This window comes from Panthera pardus, unplaced genomic scaffold (genome assembly GCF_024362965.1).
Source record: "Panthera pardus isolate Hobbes unplaced genomic scaffold, ASM2436296v1 HiC_scaffold_25, whole genome shotgun sequence".
NCBI lineage: Eukaryota > Metazoa > Chordata > Mammalia > Carnivora > Felidae > Panthera > Panthera pardus.
The window spans coordinates 21,928,033-21,946,723 of NW_026526821.1; the positions used below are offsets into that span (position 1 = coordinate 21,928,033).

At 42.8% G+C, this 18,691-nt stretch overlaps 1 protein-coding gene across 2 annotated transcripts in view; it reads right to left on the reverse strand.

Annotated features, from left to right (window-relative positions):
- Positions 1–17,035, reverse strand: part of CTNNBL1 (catenin beta like 1) — a 160,494-nt gene extending 143,459 nt beyond the window's left edge. For both annotated transcript variants that reach the window (XM_053890266.1, XM_053890265.1), the window contains exon 1: positions 16,902–17,035. In XM_053890266.1, the coding sequence (XP_053746241.1) occupies positions 16,902–16,931 (30 nt within the window). In that variant the 5' untranslated portion in view covers positions 16,932–17,035. The remainder of the gene's footprint in view (positions 1–16,901) is intronic.
- Positions 17,036–18,691: the final 1,656 nt, after the last annotated feature.

Genomic DNA, 18,691 nt, shown 5'->3' on the forward strand with positions numbered 1-18,691 from the left:
TTTCCTCTGTGGGTGAATCTCTAGTCAGTTCCGACCAGCTCAGAGAGAGCCATCAAGGCTAGCCATTAGCTGTCAATTTAGAACGACTCCAGAAAGCCAGTCCCCGAGCTCCACCGATACCTCCTCGACAACCTCTTAATCTTGTTTATAACACCTGTGTTAAAGCAGCCTGACATCAATCCAACTCGTCTCAGGCTGCAATTACTTAGAAACTTGAGAATCCTGGCGAACATACCAAAAAACACAGAGAAACACTGGCCGGAAAACCCTGCACATGAGGGAATTCGGCCACCTCCTTTAAACAAAGCCGTGTCAGTAAGCCGGGACGGGCCTGAATAGGCAAAGTCAGATATAAATCTCACAAATCGCTTCTTGGGAGGCACTGAGGTCAGAGAATCTTAGGGTTTAAAGAAACCATAAAGAATTCCTCTACAGGGGCACCGGGGTGGCTCAGTCGGTTAAGCGTCCGACTTTGGCTCAGGTCATGATCTCGCAGTCCCTGAGTTCAAGCCCCGTGTCCGGCTCCGTGCTGACAGCTCAGAGCCTGGAGCCTGCTTTGGATTCTGTGTCTCCCTCTCTCTCTCTCTGCCCCTCCCTGGCTCACACTGTCTCTCTCTCCCTCAAAAATAAATAATAAAGCATTAGATAATTTTTTTTTAAAAAAGGGGGGGAGAATAGTACAGTAAGAAGAAAATGGACTTTACTAGTAGACATCAAAGTCTGTTATTACACTGTGACCCTGAGCATATCACAGTCTCATCCCTAGAAAAAGCCCTCATACTGAGGACGTGCCTAACCCAGAAAAAGTAGTTAATAAATAAGAAAAAAAAAAAAATGAAAATGGGTATACCAGGTACAATCAACATGAAATAAAAACCGATCTTGTTGTATTATCTCTTTTTGCCTAGAAGGTTGGGTAAAGAGAAAACAGCAATTATGGCCCACAGTAGACCAGCAGCAAATCTTTGGCAAATAAAGAGATCAATCCATTTCTTGCTTTGGAGTCAGAGGCAACTCCAGTCTTAAAAAAAAAAAAAAAAAAAAAAGCCAGTCAACTCTCAGGCTACACTGTAAGAATCGGGCTTTTTTTGAAGTTTGTTTATTTATTTGTTTTGAGAGGGTAGGGAAGTGGCAGAGAGAGAGGAGAGGGACAAAATCCCAAGCAAGCTGTGTTGTCAGTGCAGAGCTTGATGTGGGGCTCAAACCCACAAACCGTAAAGTCATGACCTAAGCCGATATCAATAGCCAGACACTTAACTGACTGAGCCACCCAGGCGCCCCAAGAATCGGGCTTTTATGAAGATCATCTATTGTTTTTAAGGCAATGATAGGGCCACTGTCATCCACAGACAAAGCTTAATCCACTCTCCACCGAGAAAGAAGAGACAAGAAAGAGCAGGCAACTGTGGAGGTGCTAAGTCTCAACATAAAAAGACACCTGGAAGAGAACCAAATTCGGCCACCAATCATTGATTCACTACTTCATTCGTTCATTCATCTCTCATTCTTTCCTTTATTCAAAGTCGAGAGACATTTATTGAGCATCTACTACACAGCATGCCCTGATCTGGTCACTGCCCTCGAGGAGCTCAAAGTCCAATGGGAAGAAAGACATATAACCAAGTAATGTCAATACAGAATTGCTGGGAAAGGCAGTCTCCTGCACGCAGTATTTCCAGCCCCACTCAGCTGTGTAAGAATGGCCTCAGGCCTGGAACACTTCCTTACCGAGAGATAAGGAGCCCATACAGCTCGTGCCAGGCTTATCACCTTGTGTGGCTATACCATTCTCTGTTTCATGCTCCACGAGTGTTCCCACGCTCTGCTTAAGCATGTACGTCAGTGCCCTCAGGCACACCACTAGCTTTCGGGTCGGGGTCCTTCTGTTGCAGGAGAGGGCTGCAGGCAGGCCAACTGCCCTGCACCAGCTTCAGAGGAAGGGGGAGGGCCCCACTAGCCACGAGGGACAGACATGCATTCCAGGGGCTGATCTTGCTTTGTCTCTTCTCTGTGTGAGTAAAGCATCATTCCTTCCAGTAGTTAACTGTGTGCTGCTTTCACTGGCAACTCCAAAACCAAGATGCAATGGGCAGAAGTGTCTGGAGTCTTCCCCTGGATTGGTAACCCCTACAGTGTTCCGCTCTCCTGGGTTTGATAACCAGTGTATGGTGCTCTGTTGGGTAACAATGATACACACGATAGACTCAAGGCAGGTACGAGACTGGGGGATGGATGGTAGCATTCTGCTACATTCTGTTTTCTCAGGATTTCTTGGTTTTCAGCTACCTTCATCCCCCAGAGCCCTCTGTTAGGAAAAAGATTCTGCCATCTACTTCCTCGTGTCTTTGGGCAAGTTACTAAACTTCTGTGAACTTCCTTTCTTCATCAATAAAATGGGAATAAGAATACTGATTCCCCAGGGTTGCTTTTAGGATGAAATGGAATGACACACAGAAATCAAATAGCACGATGCCGAGCTCTTAGTGGGCCGGCAGTTCCTTGCCCTTTGGTCTTTTTCTTTTGGTGTGGTGGCACAGGGAGGAGAAAACAAATATTCTTATATTTCACTAGAAGTATGACAATTTCTAAAAGCTCCTTTATGAGTCGCTTTTCATTTACTTCAAATCGGGACCATACCATCCCTGTAAGGAACCCTTTTCCCCCATAAACACAATCTTTCAAGTGACGGCAAATCTGCCATTAACGCAGAGGCAACACTTCAAGCCCAGCTGCGCCCTCCTCCCGATAGTATCCTGTTAGGCTCGGTGTCACGCTCCTGAGAAAAGCTCTACTCACTGGACTCAGCAATCGAGAAGTTCACATGGTCACAAGTGCCTCCGCCTCACACAAGGTGAACCATGGTCAACACTGCTTTTCTAATTGAAGTAAGACTTCCTCAACCTCTTGCTGACGATCACAAACTAGCACGTGGGGCCCGGTATCAGACAACCAGACTCCATCTTGCTCTAATGATGATTTTAAGCACACACAGGAGGTAGGGGAAAATTACTAATTTAAACAAAATGTTTAATCTTCTAATTATGGGACAGGCTCCAAGAAGATGGAAAGTGATTTGCAATCTTCATTATGGAACCCGCACGCAACCACTGGCACAAGGCATGTCAGCCAGAAGGCAGATACCATTTCTTCTCCCACGGAGCCTTCTGTGTCCTTGTAGGTTCTGTGCGGATAAAAGAAGAAATCTTTGGCCAAAAGGGGGGAGGGGGGGAGAGAGGAAGAGAGACAGAGAGAGATCACAATTTGTCTTCCCAAGTTCATTATGCTAAATGAGGTATCAGGGTCCCCAGTAAGAAGCCAAGGAGATAATATTCAGTGACTTCACATTGGCAGATTGAGCAGCCTGAGGGCCTTTGAAACTCAAAAGTCTTATAAAAACTGCCCAGCTCAGGTGGTGCTTAAGCAATTCTTTTTATTTGCTGAAAAGTCCTGTCATCGGTGGTAAGAGATGCAGTGCGAATTAGGGTGGTGCCCACCAACGGCACCTTTGGTCAGAAGGAAATCTGTTCCTCTGCAGATATGCTTGTACCATTGCTAATTTGTGTTATCTCTGCCCATTCAGATCTCTGTGCTAACTCAGGAGAAAAAGTCCCTGCCAACCAAATCTGACGGCAGAACTCCCACTGGAGAATCAGCAGAGAAAGCAAAGGCAATTATTCCCTTTCATTAGAAAGAGTTCTTTTTAAGTTTGGTTGGTTTTGGGGGGCTTGTTTTTGTTTTTGTTTTTTAATTCTGAAAACAAAAAGCAGCCATTCATAGCCACTGCTCACTGCAGTCACTTACACAACTGGCAGAAACTGAAATTTCCCCTTAAGCCAACCAGAAAGAGCTGTGTCCCTTTAATTACCCGCTGTAATGTAAAACCAGACGTGGAGAGGACAGCCACAGTAGATCTGGGCAAAACAGCACTGATATTTAACCATCAGTCCAGACCATCTGCAACTGTTTTGCAGAAGCACATGAAGTTTATGGATTCCAAAGCTTCCTACAAGTTACCAGGTGCTGAAGGTCAGCTGCATTGTCCTCAGGTCCACGGGGGCTCCTTTCTTCATTCTCTCCAGGCCAGGGTGCTCAACAAAAGACACCATGCCCACATTTTCTGTGCCAAGCCTGGCACGAGGAAAGCGTTGCTTCTTGATTAAGCCACAACATAGATTAAATGTTTAGAACTGGGAGATTCTGAAAAACACCTAGGTGGGAAAGCAATTATCCTAGGAAGAGCACAGCTTCAGCTATGGCCCTCTGCAGCACAAAGGTGAGTTCTGCCCACTTGGCACATCTAAGCTGGCCAGACTGCTCCCCTCCAATGTAGTTTACATTCGGGGGACACAGTGATCTTTTCAAACGTAAACCAAATTGTGCCACACCGCAGCTTAAAACCCCTAATGGCTTCCCATTGTACTGACAATAAAATCTACACATTTTAGAGTTCCCCCACCTCCCCACAGCTGACTCTGTCTATCCTTATCTCCGTGTCTCTTTCTCCTTCACCATGCTCTAGCCACCTTCCTCAAGCATGACAAGCTTGTTCCCACCTTAGGGCTTTCATACTGGTTTTCCCTGGGCCTATGTTGCTATTCCAACAGCTCTATGTAGCCAAATCGTTCTCATCAATCAGTTCTCAATTCAAATGTTATCTCCTCAGAGAGGCCTTCTAGAACCTTCTGATGCTCCCCCATCACTCTATCAGCCCATTTCCCCTCTTCATATCCATATCTGAAATTATCTTGGTTTTGTGTGTGTAGTATTTGTTTGCTTGTGTGAGTGTTCTTATTCATTTGCATTTGTTTTTCTCGTTTATTGTCGGCCTTGCCTCCCTGGATATAAGTTCCATAAAGCCAAGGGACTGCAAACGTCTTGTGCATCTCTATTCCCAACATCTAGCATAGCAACTTCCATTTAGTAGGCAGTTAATAAGTATCTGTTGAATAATTAAAGAAAGGTTCAAAGAAAAAAAAAGAAAAGAAAGGTTCAATATGGATCACTAATCTAAATGAAATTTACTAAGCCTCAAAAATCTACACTGGCTCACAGCCTGACTGTCAGCATGTGTCACAATGCCCTAGAAACACTGGTCATCAACTCCTGCTGAGTGATCAGGAGACAATGGCAAAGACAAGACTAAGATGAACTTGCAGACTCTCAAAGTTGCAGAACTTGAAAATCTGCAAGCCTCTCAGGTAGTCTTCCCCAAGTTGTCCTTTCCGAGGAGGATCAGATGGGCTAGCAACGGTGATTACCAATGGGCTGAGGCCAAAGGCTGGGTCTTAAAGGTCCAGCAAAGGCAGAGTATAGCATATGAGGCAGCCCGAGTCCCAACCAGCCAGAGTCCTTCTGGATGAAGCAGCAGTTGGGAGCCAGAGAGCAGATGTACACACCCGGGAGGGGCGGGGAAGGGGAACAGAAGAAATGAGAGATAAAGCCAGAGAGATAAAGAGAGATAGCCTTCAAGATGGTAGGCAAAGAGATCTAGAAGAAATGCTGGATGAAAAATGAAGACAAGTGACACTGATATGATTAGTATTAGTTACAGACTTCAGTAACTAAGAGTCCTAAAATTTTACAGTTCATCCAAAGATGACCAAGAATACTAACGCTTCATTCATCAAACCACCTCAACTTTTCAGGACACCATGAAAAGAAAGCAAAAAGGGCCTCAGAGGTTAGATTTCATCCTATTTTATCCTATCAAACAACACCACTAAGGAGTGAGAGCTGACACCAAAGAGAAGAAAAACTATAAACAATAGGCACAAGAACTCAAAATCTCTCTGTAACACTCCGAAGTGTTTTAATACAGGAGTTAAAAACTTCCCACACCTCAAAAGACCGTAAGAGAAATCTGGGCACAATTAACATGTGTTCATAATCATGACCCTAAGAAAACAACAGTCTGACCGATTGAGAATGGCAAGAATGTTTATGTTTTAGAAAGAACTCCACACAAAACGAAAATTCAAGTTTTAAATACAGAAAAAGCACCGTTCTGAACTCCCTTTTATCCTGAGGCAAGTCGCTTTCCCTCCCTATGCCATGCCTGCCCCACCTGGAAAAAGAGAAAGTTCTTATTCTAGCACTCCCGCTCCACTTAGAAGTTTCTGCTATCTGGAAAATCTATTTATGAGGAACACCACATTTTCCAAAGACACCAGACAAAAGAGGAGTTAGTGCAACTCAATATAACTCATACCACCTTTTAAATTTTTTTAAATGTTTATTTACTGAGACAGAGAGAGAGAGAGAGAGAGAGAGAGAGAGAAAGAGAAGCTCAAGCAGGCTCCATGCTGTCAGCGCAGAGCCCCATGAGGGGCTTCATCTCACAACCTGTGAGATCATGACCTGAGCCAAAATCAAGAGCCAGATGCTTAACCGACTGAGCCACCCAGGCTGAGGTTCCTTTTTTAAAACGGTGATATGAAGGGCACCTGGTGGCTCAGTCGGATGAGTGTCCAATTCTTTTCTTTGGCCAAGGTCATGATCTCATGGGCCGTGAGATCAAGCCCCACTGGGCATGGAGCCCGTTTAAGATTCTCTCTCTTCCTCTCCCTCGCCCTTCTGCACTCGATCTCACTCTCTCTCTCTCTCTCAAAAATAAGAAAATAAATAAAATAAAAAGAAACCTCAACGTGGGTTTCTTCCCATGACAACCCCCAATTCATCAACGGTGATGTTGTTTCTTATCCTCCTTTCTTGCTAAGTGTTAGCATTCTGTTGATTTTCTGGCATTTCTACCTTCCTCTGCCCAACAGCTACTCCTGGCCAGAGTTCCCATTCCATGTTTCAGCTTCTCTGTCAATAATTACATAGCCTTGAAATGCTCAGATTTCCCTTATCATTAATATGAGACGCTATTAGCTGTTCCCATGGAAGTATTAATGTTTGAAGAGGCCAGTAAAAGATAACAGGACAAACTGTAGCTACAATTCTTTTATTTTTATCCAAAGCTGCAAAGAAAATAGCATTCCAACATGATAGATACACTAGAAGACTGATGTACTGTTAATGTTTACGCTTATTAAAAATCCCAAAAATAATTTTAACTCCGATGCTTTTAACTGGAGAGAGGTGGGTCAAATAAAAAATGTAATCAATCCTCAAGTTTATGTGTTAACAAAACAAGCACATAAATAATGCCAAACTGTTCAATAACCGAGCATATGTGCCTCTGGAATATAGTCAGACACATTCAGAGAGAAGCATCATAACACTCTCTGCTTGATTTCAAATCCTTCTCAGTTCAGTCAATGGCTTTGGACATTGCTGGGGAGCTGACAGGAAGGCTAAGGAGCCCAAGTAGATAATCTGCTCACAGGCAACTGATAATCTAAAACGAGTTAAGAGATGAAAATGCACTGTGGTAGTCTCACTAGATCTTTCACTAAACTCAGGATGAAGATAATCTAGTTTCTATTTACCAACCCACCATGGAGATGGGGTTTTAAAGTTTAGGCCAACATACTTTCAGATCAGTCACTCCTAGAACACTGCAGAAAAGAAAACGGCTTTGAATCATTCAGCTGAAATACTAAAACCAAATGGCTGACTCCGGAGAAAGTAAGAGAATCTCAGCTATACCTTCTCCTAAGTCCAATTTCTCTATAGCTATATAAGACTCAGACCAAAACAACCACTTCCTTCAGGAACCTTGCGGGGGTGGAGAGAGAAAGAAAGAAAGAAAAAGAAATGAGTAATTTGTAAATGAGATTTCTGGCACTAGAAAAGGGGAACAGTGAGATATCTCAGCAATATTAGAGAGACCTGGGGAAAAGAATTACTGTGTTGATGACATAATTCTTGATATCAATGACTGCTAACTGTGGCAGAGTAGGGTTGTGCTTTAATCTATTGAGAACAGTTCTATACTGTGGCATGTGTGGGTGACAAACTGTTCTCATTTCCTTTTATAGCACTCTAAACCTTAATCTCCAAGGGACCAATGACCTTGGGAATACTGAGGCAGCTCTGCAGAATTCAAAAAAACATTTTTTCTTTTGCTACAGCATGTGTGTTGTTTGTAATTATATCAATAATTAAAAATCAAAAGCTAACATTTACTGGGCACTTAAGGGTCAGGCACTATACTACTTAGCACTACCCACTCTTATTTAATCCTGTATTTTAAAAAGGATGTAAAATGGAGTTTTGTTCTGTTTTGTTTTTCTACTGGCGGGCAGAGATACACTATTATAAAATCTCCATTTTAAAGATGGAGACCTGAGGCTTGAAGAGGTTAATAACTGACCCAAGGTCACACAGCCGGCAAACAGCAGAGGTGGGATTCAAACACGGGCAGTCTGACCCCCAAGTGAGTGTTCATTCATTCACCACACTAACACCTAGTGAGCACACGCTTTCAATTATTTTCTCCAATAGAGCTGACAAGCTTCTCTGAGCCATCTACATTCTCCAATGTAGTCATTTTTACATTTGTAAACTTCTCCATTGGGGTAAGCTTTATAAATTGAATTTATCAATCCCCCAATTTATGGACTTATTTAAGTAAGCTCTCACCCAACACGGGGCTCAAACTCACAACCCTGAGATCGACAGTCGCATGCCCCGCTGACTGAGCTTGCCAGTGTCCTGCAATCCCCCAATTTAAACGACACCTAGTGAGAGACTGCAGAAAGTTATGGCTGTCTTCTTCAAGTCCACTGCCAAAATCAGGCATCTCAATAACACCCACCTCCAAGGAAGCTGAAATAGGTAGGACTGAAGTCTATGACCAGAGAAAACAGTTCTGTTGGCCTATAAAGAAAATAAACCCACATTCACCATGCCGCTACAAGATCCACAAAAACAAAAAAGTAAGACCCACTGAAAACTACTTATTTGACAAAGTCCCAATGGTCTAAACAACAATGGTGGCAGCTGAAATAGAAAGGAAGGAATAGAGAGAAGACTGAAGAAGCAATACTTTCTCTGCAAAGCTTTCCCGACAGCAGAGATGCTCCTGCCCGTGCCATCCAATTTTGTTCATTCTTCTATAACGCCAACGACGCCGTGGACTGGATCATCTGTTTTCAAATCCGTGGGATGCCCCCCGCCCCTTAGACTGCAAGCTATGTGAGCAAGAGCTATGTGTGGCTTAAACATTTTCAGAGCTCAACACCCTCCTGACTCCTGAGAAAGGAGCTAGACCTCTTTGTTCACAAGATCTTATGATTCATGGGGAAAAGAACCTCGTCTTTCATCTTTGAGAAGTATCTCCAAAGCTTCTTTAAAATCTGCTGAACAGAGACACCCCTGACTAAAATGCAAAATCAGGGGTAGGTGGTGGGGCAAGAGTAGAGATACAGAAAATCATGTGATACCAGAACATCTGGTCAGAATGCTCAAAAGACACATGAAACTAGACTAGGGCTAGTGAGCTAACAGTTGTCTACACCTAGGTGATGAAAGATTGAAGAATGGATGAGTTCATCTAGGATGAGGAAAAGGATTATAGAATCAAATTCCAATGAAAAATCAAGAGTAATGAGGCTCAAGAAAATCTTTGGCAGAGGGTATTGTCAACCTTCAAGAATGTAGGTTTTGGACATTCTAGAAAACAACTGACCAGTACTCTTCACAAATGTCAAGATCATACAAGACAACAAAAATGACAATTAAATGCAATGCGGGATCCTGGATAGGATCCTGGAACAGGAAAAGGGCATTAGTGGAAAAAACTAATGACATCTGAATTAAGTCTGTAATTCAGTTACTGGCATATGAATGTCAATTTCCTGATTTTGATCATTGTACTATGCTTACAGAAGATGTTAACTTTAGGAGACGCTGGGTGAGGAGTAAATGGAAACTCAAACTCTCTTTACTATTTTTGTAATTTCCTGTAAATTCAACATTACTTCAAAATAAAACTTTTAGGGGCACCTGGGTGGCTCAGTTGGTAGAGCATCTGACTCTTGGTTTCGGCTCAGGTCATAATCTCACAGTTTTGTGAGTTTGAGCCCCACACTGGGCTCTGCACGGGCAGGGTGGAGCCTGCTTGAGATTCTCTCTCTTTCCCTTTCCCTCTCCCTCTGCCCCTCTCCTGCTTGCACGCTGTCTCTGTCTCCCTCAAAACAAGTAAATAAACTTCAAAAATTAAAAATAAATAAAAATAAAACTTTTTAAAATGTAGGTTTTGCGGCAAGAGTAGCAAGAGATGATATGCAAGAGGGCAATTCAGAAGCTGAAGTAACATATTTGAGTCAAATATTCTTGAGGTCTAACACGAAAGCAAAGACATACGAGTCAGCAAGCAAACGAGGTAAGAGGGAAACAACCAGAGCATATCTGAAGGTACGTCCTGGTTCACTCACCCAATCATTAAACAACCATTCTTTAAGCATCAGTTATAGGTGAGACAGCCTGCTAGGTGCTGGTCTAAGTTAACGGCCTAATGTGCAAGGAGGCACATAAGTAGGTGTTTTGTGAGTATGAAGAGAATGCACCAGGAAGAAAGAGGATGAGGAAGCTGCAAAGAGAGGAGACGAACTTAAGAAAAATACCACTCAGGAGATGAAACAGAAAACACTCTGAAATGGGAATATCAATGAAAATAGCTCTTTATCTGTTGTTTATAGTCCCGCTACGAACAAAAAGCAACTGTGAAAGCCCTAGTCTAAACTGTCATGCAAGAAAAGCCTATTTCACGATACTGTAAAACAACATCACGATTAGGATAATATTCTCAGGGCTGTAGGTAAAATGGGGCGCCACAGAAGGAGCACAGGTGTTCAGGCTTCCAAAATGCTTCTTACATCCACACCATCAACAAAAATGACAACAGGAAAACTCAATTACAAACTACAACACTACCTTGTGGAGAAAGAGGCAGATGATAAGAAACACAAATGATAAACACAGGGGAAAAAAAATGCCTATTACAGCAAATCTGAACTAACACTTTACATACTTACTAGATTAATGAGAAAAAATCAAATTGTGACAACTAGCAGTATCAAGATCGTGGTAGGACCGGAACACGCACGCTGTTAGCACCGTAAACTGACAAAGGACTAATTCCATAGGAGCACTATGGGTTTCTTAATGTATTTGCAGTCGAGGGACACCATCATCTGCCACTCCCCTCCACTGACTCAATGCTCGGAACATCTCACTCCCATGCTTCTGCTCTCACTAATCCTAGTCAAGAATGACTCTCCTCAGCCTCCTTCATTGCCCACAGAACTCCTATTCATTCATCGCGGCTGAGATTCCAACATCTCCCTTTTCTTCAGTGACCATGTCAAATTCATCCCATGAATACACCCCTTCTCCGGGCATTATCCAATCATTCCTTCCATGATGCTCCCATAATCCTTTATTCACACTGTTTGTTGTTGAAATATCTGTCTCATTCCTTAGGTTATGAATTCTTTAAAGTCCAGGACCATGTCTTAATAAGTTTTGTACATGCAATACTTAGCACAGGAGATGGCATATGGTAATTTCTAACGGTAGGTGGGAGGGGGAAAATGCCACACAAATAAAGAAGTTCACTGCAAGAGTATCTCCAAGAACGAAAACCTGGAAACCAAATAATTATAAAATAATTACAGATAATTCTTCTAATTACAGAGGAACAACTTAAGGGAAAATAGTCTATCGCTTTAGCAAAAGGTACGAAAACATTAAAAATAACACGAAGACTATGCAGAAACACAGAAAATATTTCTGGCAGTGTTAAAAAGATAGAATACATGGGGCGCCTGGGTGGCTCAGTAGGTTAAGCATCCGACTTCGGCTCAGGTCATGATCTCGCGGTTCGTGAGTTCCAGCCCCGCATCGGGCTCTGTGCTGACAGCTCGGAGCCTGCTTCAGATTCTGTGTCTCCCTCTCTCTCTGGCCCTTCCCCTCTAGAGCTCTGTCTTCTCTCTTTCTCTCCCTCTCAAAAATAAATAAACATTAAAAAAAAAAAGATAGAATACAAAACAGTATATACACAATGATTATAGCTATCCAGCATATAAGAACTGTGGGAATATAAAAATATTTGTTAGATTAGGGTACTTTTCCTTCTCTCAAACACTTTCTTTTTAATACTATTCTTGTCAGTTTACTGTCATTAAAATGTTTTCACTTCAAAGGGGAAAGGAGCAAGATTATACATTCTTGTAAGCTCCTGCAATCCAAGGAGATGCTACGATATCACTGATAGCTAACAAGAGGAGTGGGCGTCTGCAGTATTGCTAAAACCAAGGGTCCCTGACCCCAATCTGCCTCACAGAGCACACTTCTCATGTCACAAAGCAAGTCATTCCCACTGAGCCCAGCTGCACTAAATGTGAATTCTTTATTGCAAAACTTGGAAGGTAAGAACTTTCCCCAGACATCTGTGGAATTAGTATTAATGAGAATGCCCTGAAGTTCATATACACGCCTATGCAGCAGACACTTCTCAGCCAAGGAACTGCTGGGCACACTTCTTGATGAGATGTCTAAGCCTGAAGGCATCAAAAAAGTACATTTCCATATTGGGAACATAACTGGCTTCCTCTTTAAGACTTTTTCCACCACCTCCTGTCCACACTGTATAATTCTCCTGTCTTCTTAAATGAATAGTTAACATATGTCAAGGATATAAGGCATATACTGAGGCACTCACTGCCTAACTCTATTACTAGCAGAACCAATCACAGCAGAAAGTTGGAATCTTCCCACCAAGCTGCCCCAAAAATGAAATTCACGAAGCACCCAAAAAATATGAAAATACTTTTAATAAACATTTTTCTTGACATTACGTATCTTCCTTGCTTACCTTAATCTCTTAATTCCAGGAAAAGAAACAACCAGAATTCTTATGGCTCAAGTCCTTCATTTTACAGGTGGTTAAAAAAAAATGATATACAGAGAGGGGAAGTGACTTGTCCTGAGTCACCCAGATAAGTAATGATAAAGGGAGGATTAAAACTCAAATCTCTCAGATTTTCAGCCCCGATTCATTCTCCTACATCAAGCTTTTTTTATCCCTTGAAATCTCTAGAGCTCTTGGCCTAAATAATTAGTATCACAGAATTTAAAGTTAGAAGGGAGCTCAGAGAGACTTACTTAATCCCTTCATTAGGCATATGAGGAAACTGAGGCCCAGAAAGATTAAGTGATTTGCTCTCCATATCTTGGATGGCAGGGAATAAGTATAACTTAAGCTCAAAAAACTGCAAACTAACGGCTATGAGAAGGGAGGAGAATCTCAGCTGAGAAAAATTTTAAAAGGAATGTAGATCATTCTAGACCAGGGACCGGTTTCAAAACGTAATCCCTGGACCCTCTGCTTCAGCATCACCTGAGATCTTGTTAGAAATGCAAATTCTGGGGTGCCTGGGTGGTTCAGTAAGTTGGGTGTCTGACTTAGGCTCAGGTCACGATCTCATGATTTATGGGTTCAAGCCCCACGTCAGGCTCTGCGTTGACAGCTCAGAGTCTACAGCCTACTTCGGATTCTGCATCTTCCTCTTTCTCTCCGCTCATGTTCTCTCTCTCAAAAATAGATCAACATTAGAAAAAAAATTAAAAAAAAAAAAGAAATGCAAATTCTAAGGTCCCACAGGAGGCACTGAATCAAACTCTAGGGGTGGGGACGTTCAAATCAAACAACATGTCCCGGAGAAACAAACTTCAGTGGTCACATTGAGTCCACTTTGTAAATCGTAACTATAATCCACGGCATTTAAATTTTTCTATACTACATTCTTCTATATGTATACCATACTTCAATTTTTAAAGTTTTTAAAACTCTGAAGACAAAATGGAAAACTAGATTTGGGTATTCATTTGGTTCTAGTTCTGGCTTTGCTTCTTACCGACTATCTTTGAGCAGGTAACTGACCTCCCTCGCTTGAGTTTTCTTTTCTATAAAATAGGCATACCACCCCCCTCAAAAGGCATGTCAAGAATTAACTGTAAGAACTCATCGGGAAGCACTTTAGTTCAGCATCAGGCACAGAGTAGGCAGCAGTCCAGCACAGTCATTAAGAGCTTCAGCTATGAGGTAGGTGCTTTTTTGCGCCTCAGTTCCCTCGTCTGTACAACCAAGGTTAAAAACAGTACCTTCTTCGTAGGGTTGTTATAAAGACTTTGAGAGATCACACAGGTAAGTAATGCATCTTGCATATCTATAAAATGTTACTGTTTTTGAAGAGCTTTTGCATCCATTAATTCAAATGATCCTCACGCATTGCCACAAGAGGATGGGTGCATTTGATTGATTATGGACTAGATTCCAGACTGTACCATCTTTTAGGAACAGGAGGAGTGCACATCAATCTTACAGAAAGGAAACGGCACGCATGAATAGTGCACGTGGGGAATGAACAGGGTTGAAAATAAGATCAGGATTCTGGTTTCAACTCTGCCACCCCCTTAGCCCACACCTCAGGGAAGTGCTTTACCAGAATGGGGTTTGCTTTCTATATGTAAACAAGTGGGGTGCATTAGGTTATTTATAACATGTCTCCAAATAAAATTCCAACTCCTTGTCATGGCCTATAGGAAGGCCTACATAGTCTGTCGTCTGCCTACATCTCTTATCCATCACCTGCCATTCTCCTGTTCACCCACGTTCCAGCTACATCGGTCCCCTTCCTGGTCTTCTAACAGGCTACACCAGCTTCTACCTTATAGTCCCCATACCTGCCCTTCCTTCTGCCTTGATCATTCTGCCCTTTTCCATGATTGGCTCCTTCTCAACCTTCAGTCCTTTTAACATCCATTCCTCACGGTCCTTCCCAGACCATATTACCAAAGGTAACAGGTCCTGTCTCCTACTGCCAGGGGCTATTTTCTTTAGCAGCACTGTCTAATAAAAATATACTGAAAGCCACAAATGAGCCACATATATAACTTTAAATTTTCTAGTAGTCACATTTAAAAAGTTTTCAAAAAGTAACATTAATTTTAATAATATATTTTCTTTAAGCCTATATATCTAAAGTATTATATCTCAATATGGAATCAATATAAAAAGTATTAATATATATTAATTTTTTCATACTAAGTCTTGGAAATCCAATGTGTACTTTACATATACAGCAGATCTCAATTCCAACTTTACACATACAGATCTCAATTCCAACACATTTCAAGTGTTCAGTAGTCACAGGTGCCCCGTGACAGGTGACCACACCAAACAGCACAGTTCTACCACATACCCTGCTTACCCTTCAAAGCACCTATCACAATCTGAATGTTTATTGACCCATTATCTTGCTACTTCCCTACCAGACTACAGGCTCCACAAAAGCAAGAACCTCGTCTGTTTCCTTTAATGCCTTATCGTCAGAGGATTTGGTGCATTATACAGTAGGCATTCAATACATGTTTTTTGAGCAAATGAATGAACCTCTTCTAGCTTTAATATTCTGAGTCAATGGACTAGCCATTCTACAACTCTCAAACAGACAATCCTCCCACTTCCTTTCTTCTTTCTGGCTCAATAACTGTCTTAAAGAGAGAAATCTCTTGGCTATTTATCTCCCATTGCTTATGAGCTCTTTTCTACGATGTCTACAGTCTTCAAGGGCCATTCTTTGTATACTGGCTGAGGGAGTGGTGTGAATATGATTGCTAACGTTTCCTGAACCTTCACACTTTGACAAGCATTGGCCTAAGCACTTTGCAACAGGCTTATGTGGTAGGTACCATCTTTGCCCCCATTTACAAATAAGGAAAACAAGGCATAGAGAGATTAAGTATTTTGTTCAAGGTTACAGCAGCCAGTTAGTAGCAAAACAGACTCCAAGAGACATGCGGCTCCAGACTCATGGCTCTTAATCACCTGTTCTCTACTACAGAGCTGTCCAATGGGAATAAAGACCAGTTATATATGTAAATTTTAATTTTAAAAGGCTAGTAGCTACATTAAAAAAATCAACAGAAACAGGTAAAATTTATCTTAAATATAATTTTATGTCACCGATTACGCATATGATTAATCAACATAATCAATAATCAAGGTAATTGATTTGATCAATAAGATCATAGAATCGGTTTAAAAATGTTATTTCTCACATGAATCTTCAAAATTCAGTGTGACTTTACACCTAGAGTACTTTTCAATTCATACTAGCTCCGTTTCAAGTGTTTAATAGCCATATGAACAACTACAAGGGACCTCTTTAGAAAGTCAAAGAGAGGGAAACTTTGAACTGGGAGCCAGGAGACCTTAGCTCTAATACCAGCTCATACGTGTTGAGTGACTCTCGGTAAGTCCTTTCTGCCCTCTGGGCCACCGTCTCCCACTAAGTCGCCTGAGCAGGGAAAACAAGATCCCTAGAGTCCCATCCCATGCTAGAATTCCAAACATCTCCCAACAACAGCAGTTAACACAGCTTTTACACTTTAAAACCAGCTTTCACACCCAATAGTTAATATAGTCCTCAAACAACCCTACTAGGAAGTTATTACTGTCTCCGTTTCATATATACAAAAACTAACGCTCCAAGAGGGCAAAACGACTTGTCCAGAACCCACAGGGCCAGTCAGTGGAGAAGCCGGGGCTCAAATGCAGGAAAGACCAGGGCCCTCCCACCACCACCAACAACTCAAAGACGGGGGACAAGAGAGAGTTGAAGGAAGATGGTTGTGAAGATGGTCCGGGGCCTTCAGAAGAGTTGAAGGGAGCCAGGCCCCGGAGCAGGGGAGGGTGAGAAGAGGCCCAGACTGGAGTTGAGAGGGAGGGGCCTGGGCTCTAAGAAGGAATGAACTGAAAGCACCCAGGAAAGTCTCGGGGGAGTAAAGTGAAAAGAGTAGCCGGTGGCATGAGAAGTGAGGGGACTCGGGCCGGGGACAGAGGTGAGAGGAGGTGAGGAGGTGAGATAAAGGGGCTCTGGTTCCCCGACCACGCGACCGCTTCCCGGGTGAGGGGACGGCCCGCCGGCCCTCCTCGTCCCACATACCTGGTAGCTCAGAAGTTCGCCCACGTCCATGGTTTCAGGCCCCGCCAACACCTGCTACTCGGGTTCCCTCCACTCACGCCCAAAACGCGGCCCCCTCCGCAGGGGCTCCAGCCACACCGCCGTAAAGCGCCGAGAGCGGGCCGCAGAGCCAATGAGCTGAAAGTTCTTGTGACACGCAACCTGGCCACACTGCGGGAAAAGGCAACGCCACCGTAAAGCGCGCTGCATTTGCGACGGTACTGCTTCCGCCCGGAGCCTGGAGGGGGCGGGGAAAGGAGGCGGAGACTTGAAGGGGGCGGGGCGGCGAGGGAAAAGACGGAAAGGAGCCAAGATTTATTGGGCGCCGCCTATGTGCAGGGCGGAGTGCTGAGTGTTTCACAGGTGCTCTCCTTCCAGTGACCTAGCCAATTTTATCCCCGTTTCACGGATAAGGAAACTGAGGCATAGAACTGCACTATCCAGTTCTATACCCGCTAACCACATGTGGCTACCGAGGGCTTGAAATACACTAGTCGGAATTGAAATGTGCCATAAATGTAAATAAAATACCCACTGGATTTCTAAGACATATTGATTACATGTTGAAATTATATTTTGAATATATTGGGTCAAATAAAATATAAAATTAATTTACCCGTTTCTTTTCACGTCTTAACCGTGGTTAGTAGAAAATGTAAATTACCTATGTGGCTCTTTTTTCGGCTCCCTTTGTATTTTTTAGGACAGTGCTGGCTCAAAGTGTATTGTCCAATGCCTCCAACTATTACTGACAAAGAAACTGTTGGTGATCACATCTCCCTATCCGGGCTTCTTCTCCCTCTATGCAAGGTTTTCTGGGAACTGGATGATCTTGTTTCTACCTGAGAGATGTAGAAAGGTTTTCTGTGGGAGGAAGATGGCCACGATTGAAAGAGACTCTTCAAAGAGTGCATCTGAGCTCCTGGGATTTAAATAAGGCTCTATCTTCAAAGGGTGTTAAACTTCCCTCTTAGTCTTCTTAGCCATTTAGCCCCTGATCTTCACATCCGTGGTATTTGTCTTAGTCCATTCAGGCTGCTGTGAGAAAAATAGCATACACTGGGGGGCTTACAAACAACAGAAATTTATTTCTTCACAGTTCTGGGGCTGGGAAATCCAAGATCAATAAACCAACAGATTCGTTGTCTGGTGAGGCTACAATGTGGTTCATAGACGGTGCTTTCTCATTATGTCCTCACATGGAGGAAAGGGGTGAGGAAGCTTTCTCCCGCCTCTTTTATAAAAGCACCAATCTCGTGCATGAAGGCTCCACCCTTGTGATCTAATCACCTCCTGAAATCCTCACTTCCTAATACCATCACCTCGAAGGTTAGGATTTCAATTTACAGATTTGGGTGGGATACAAACATTCAGACCACAGCAATATTCTTAACCATCCTCCCCATCCCATCTCCGCTTGTCTCCAATTATACAGAAGTTATTTTAATGTAACTTTTCAAAGCTCCAAATCGTCTCCTCTTCTGCCTGGCCACCAGCCCCATACCTCATCCAACTCTTCCTCATCCTTCAGGTCTCAAAGGGCACTTTCTTAGAGTAGCCTTCCTCAACTCACGTCCAGTCCAAGGAGGCAGTCCCTTCTCATTCCTCATTATTCTGTTTTCTAGCACCTCCTGCATGGCACATATATCTCCATCTGTAATTTTCTACTTAATGGTTGATTGCTTATTTATTGGCAGCCTTATTTGCTGGACACAGACTCCATGAGAGCAGGAATTGTGTCTGTCATGTTCACCATTATACCCTTGTGCAAA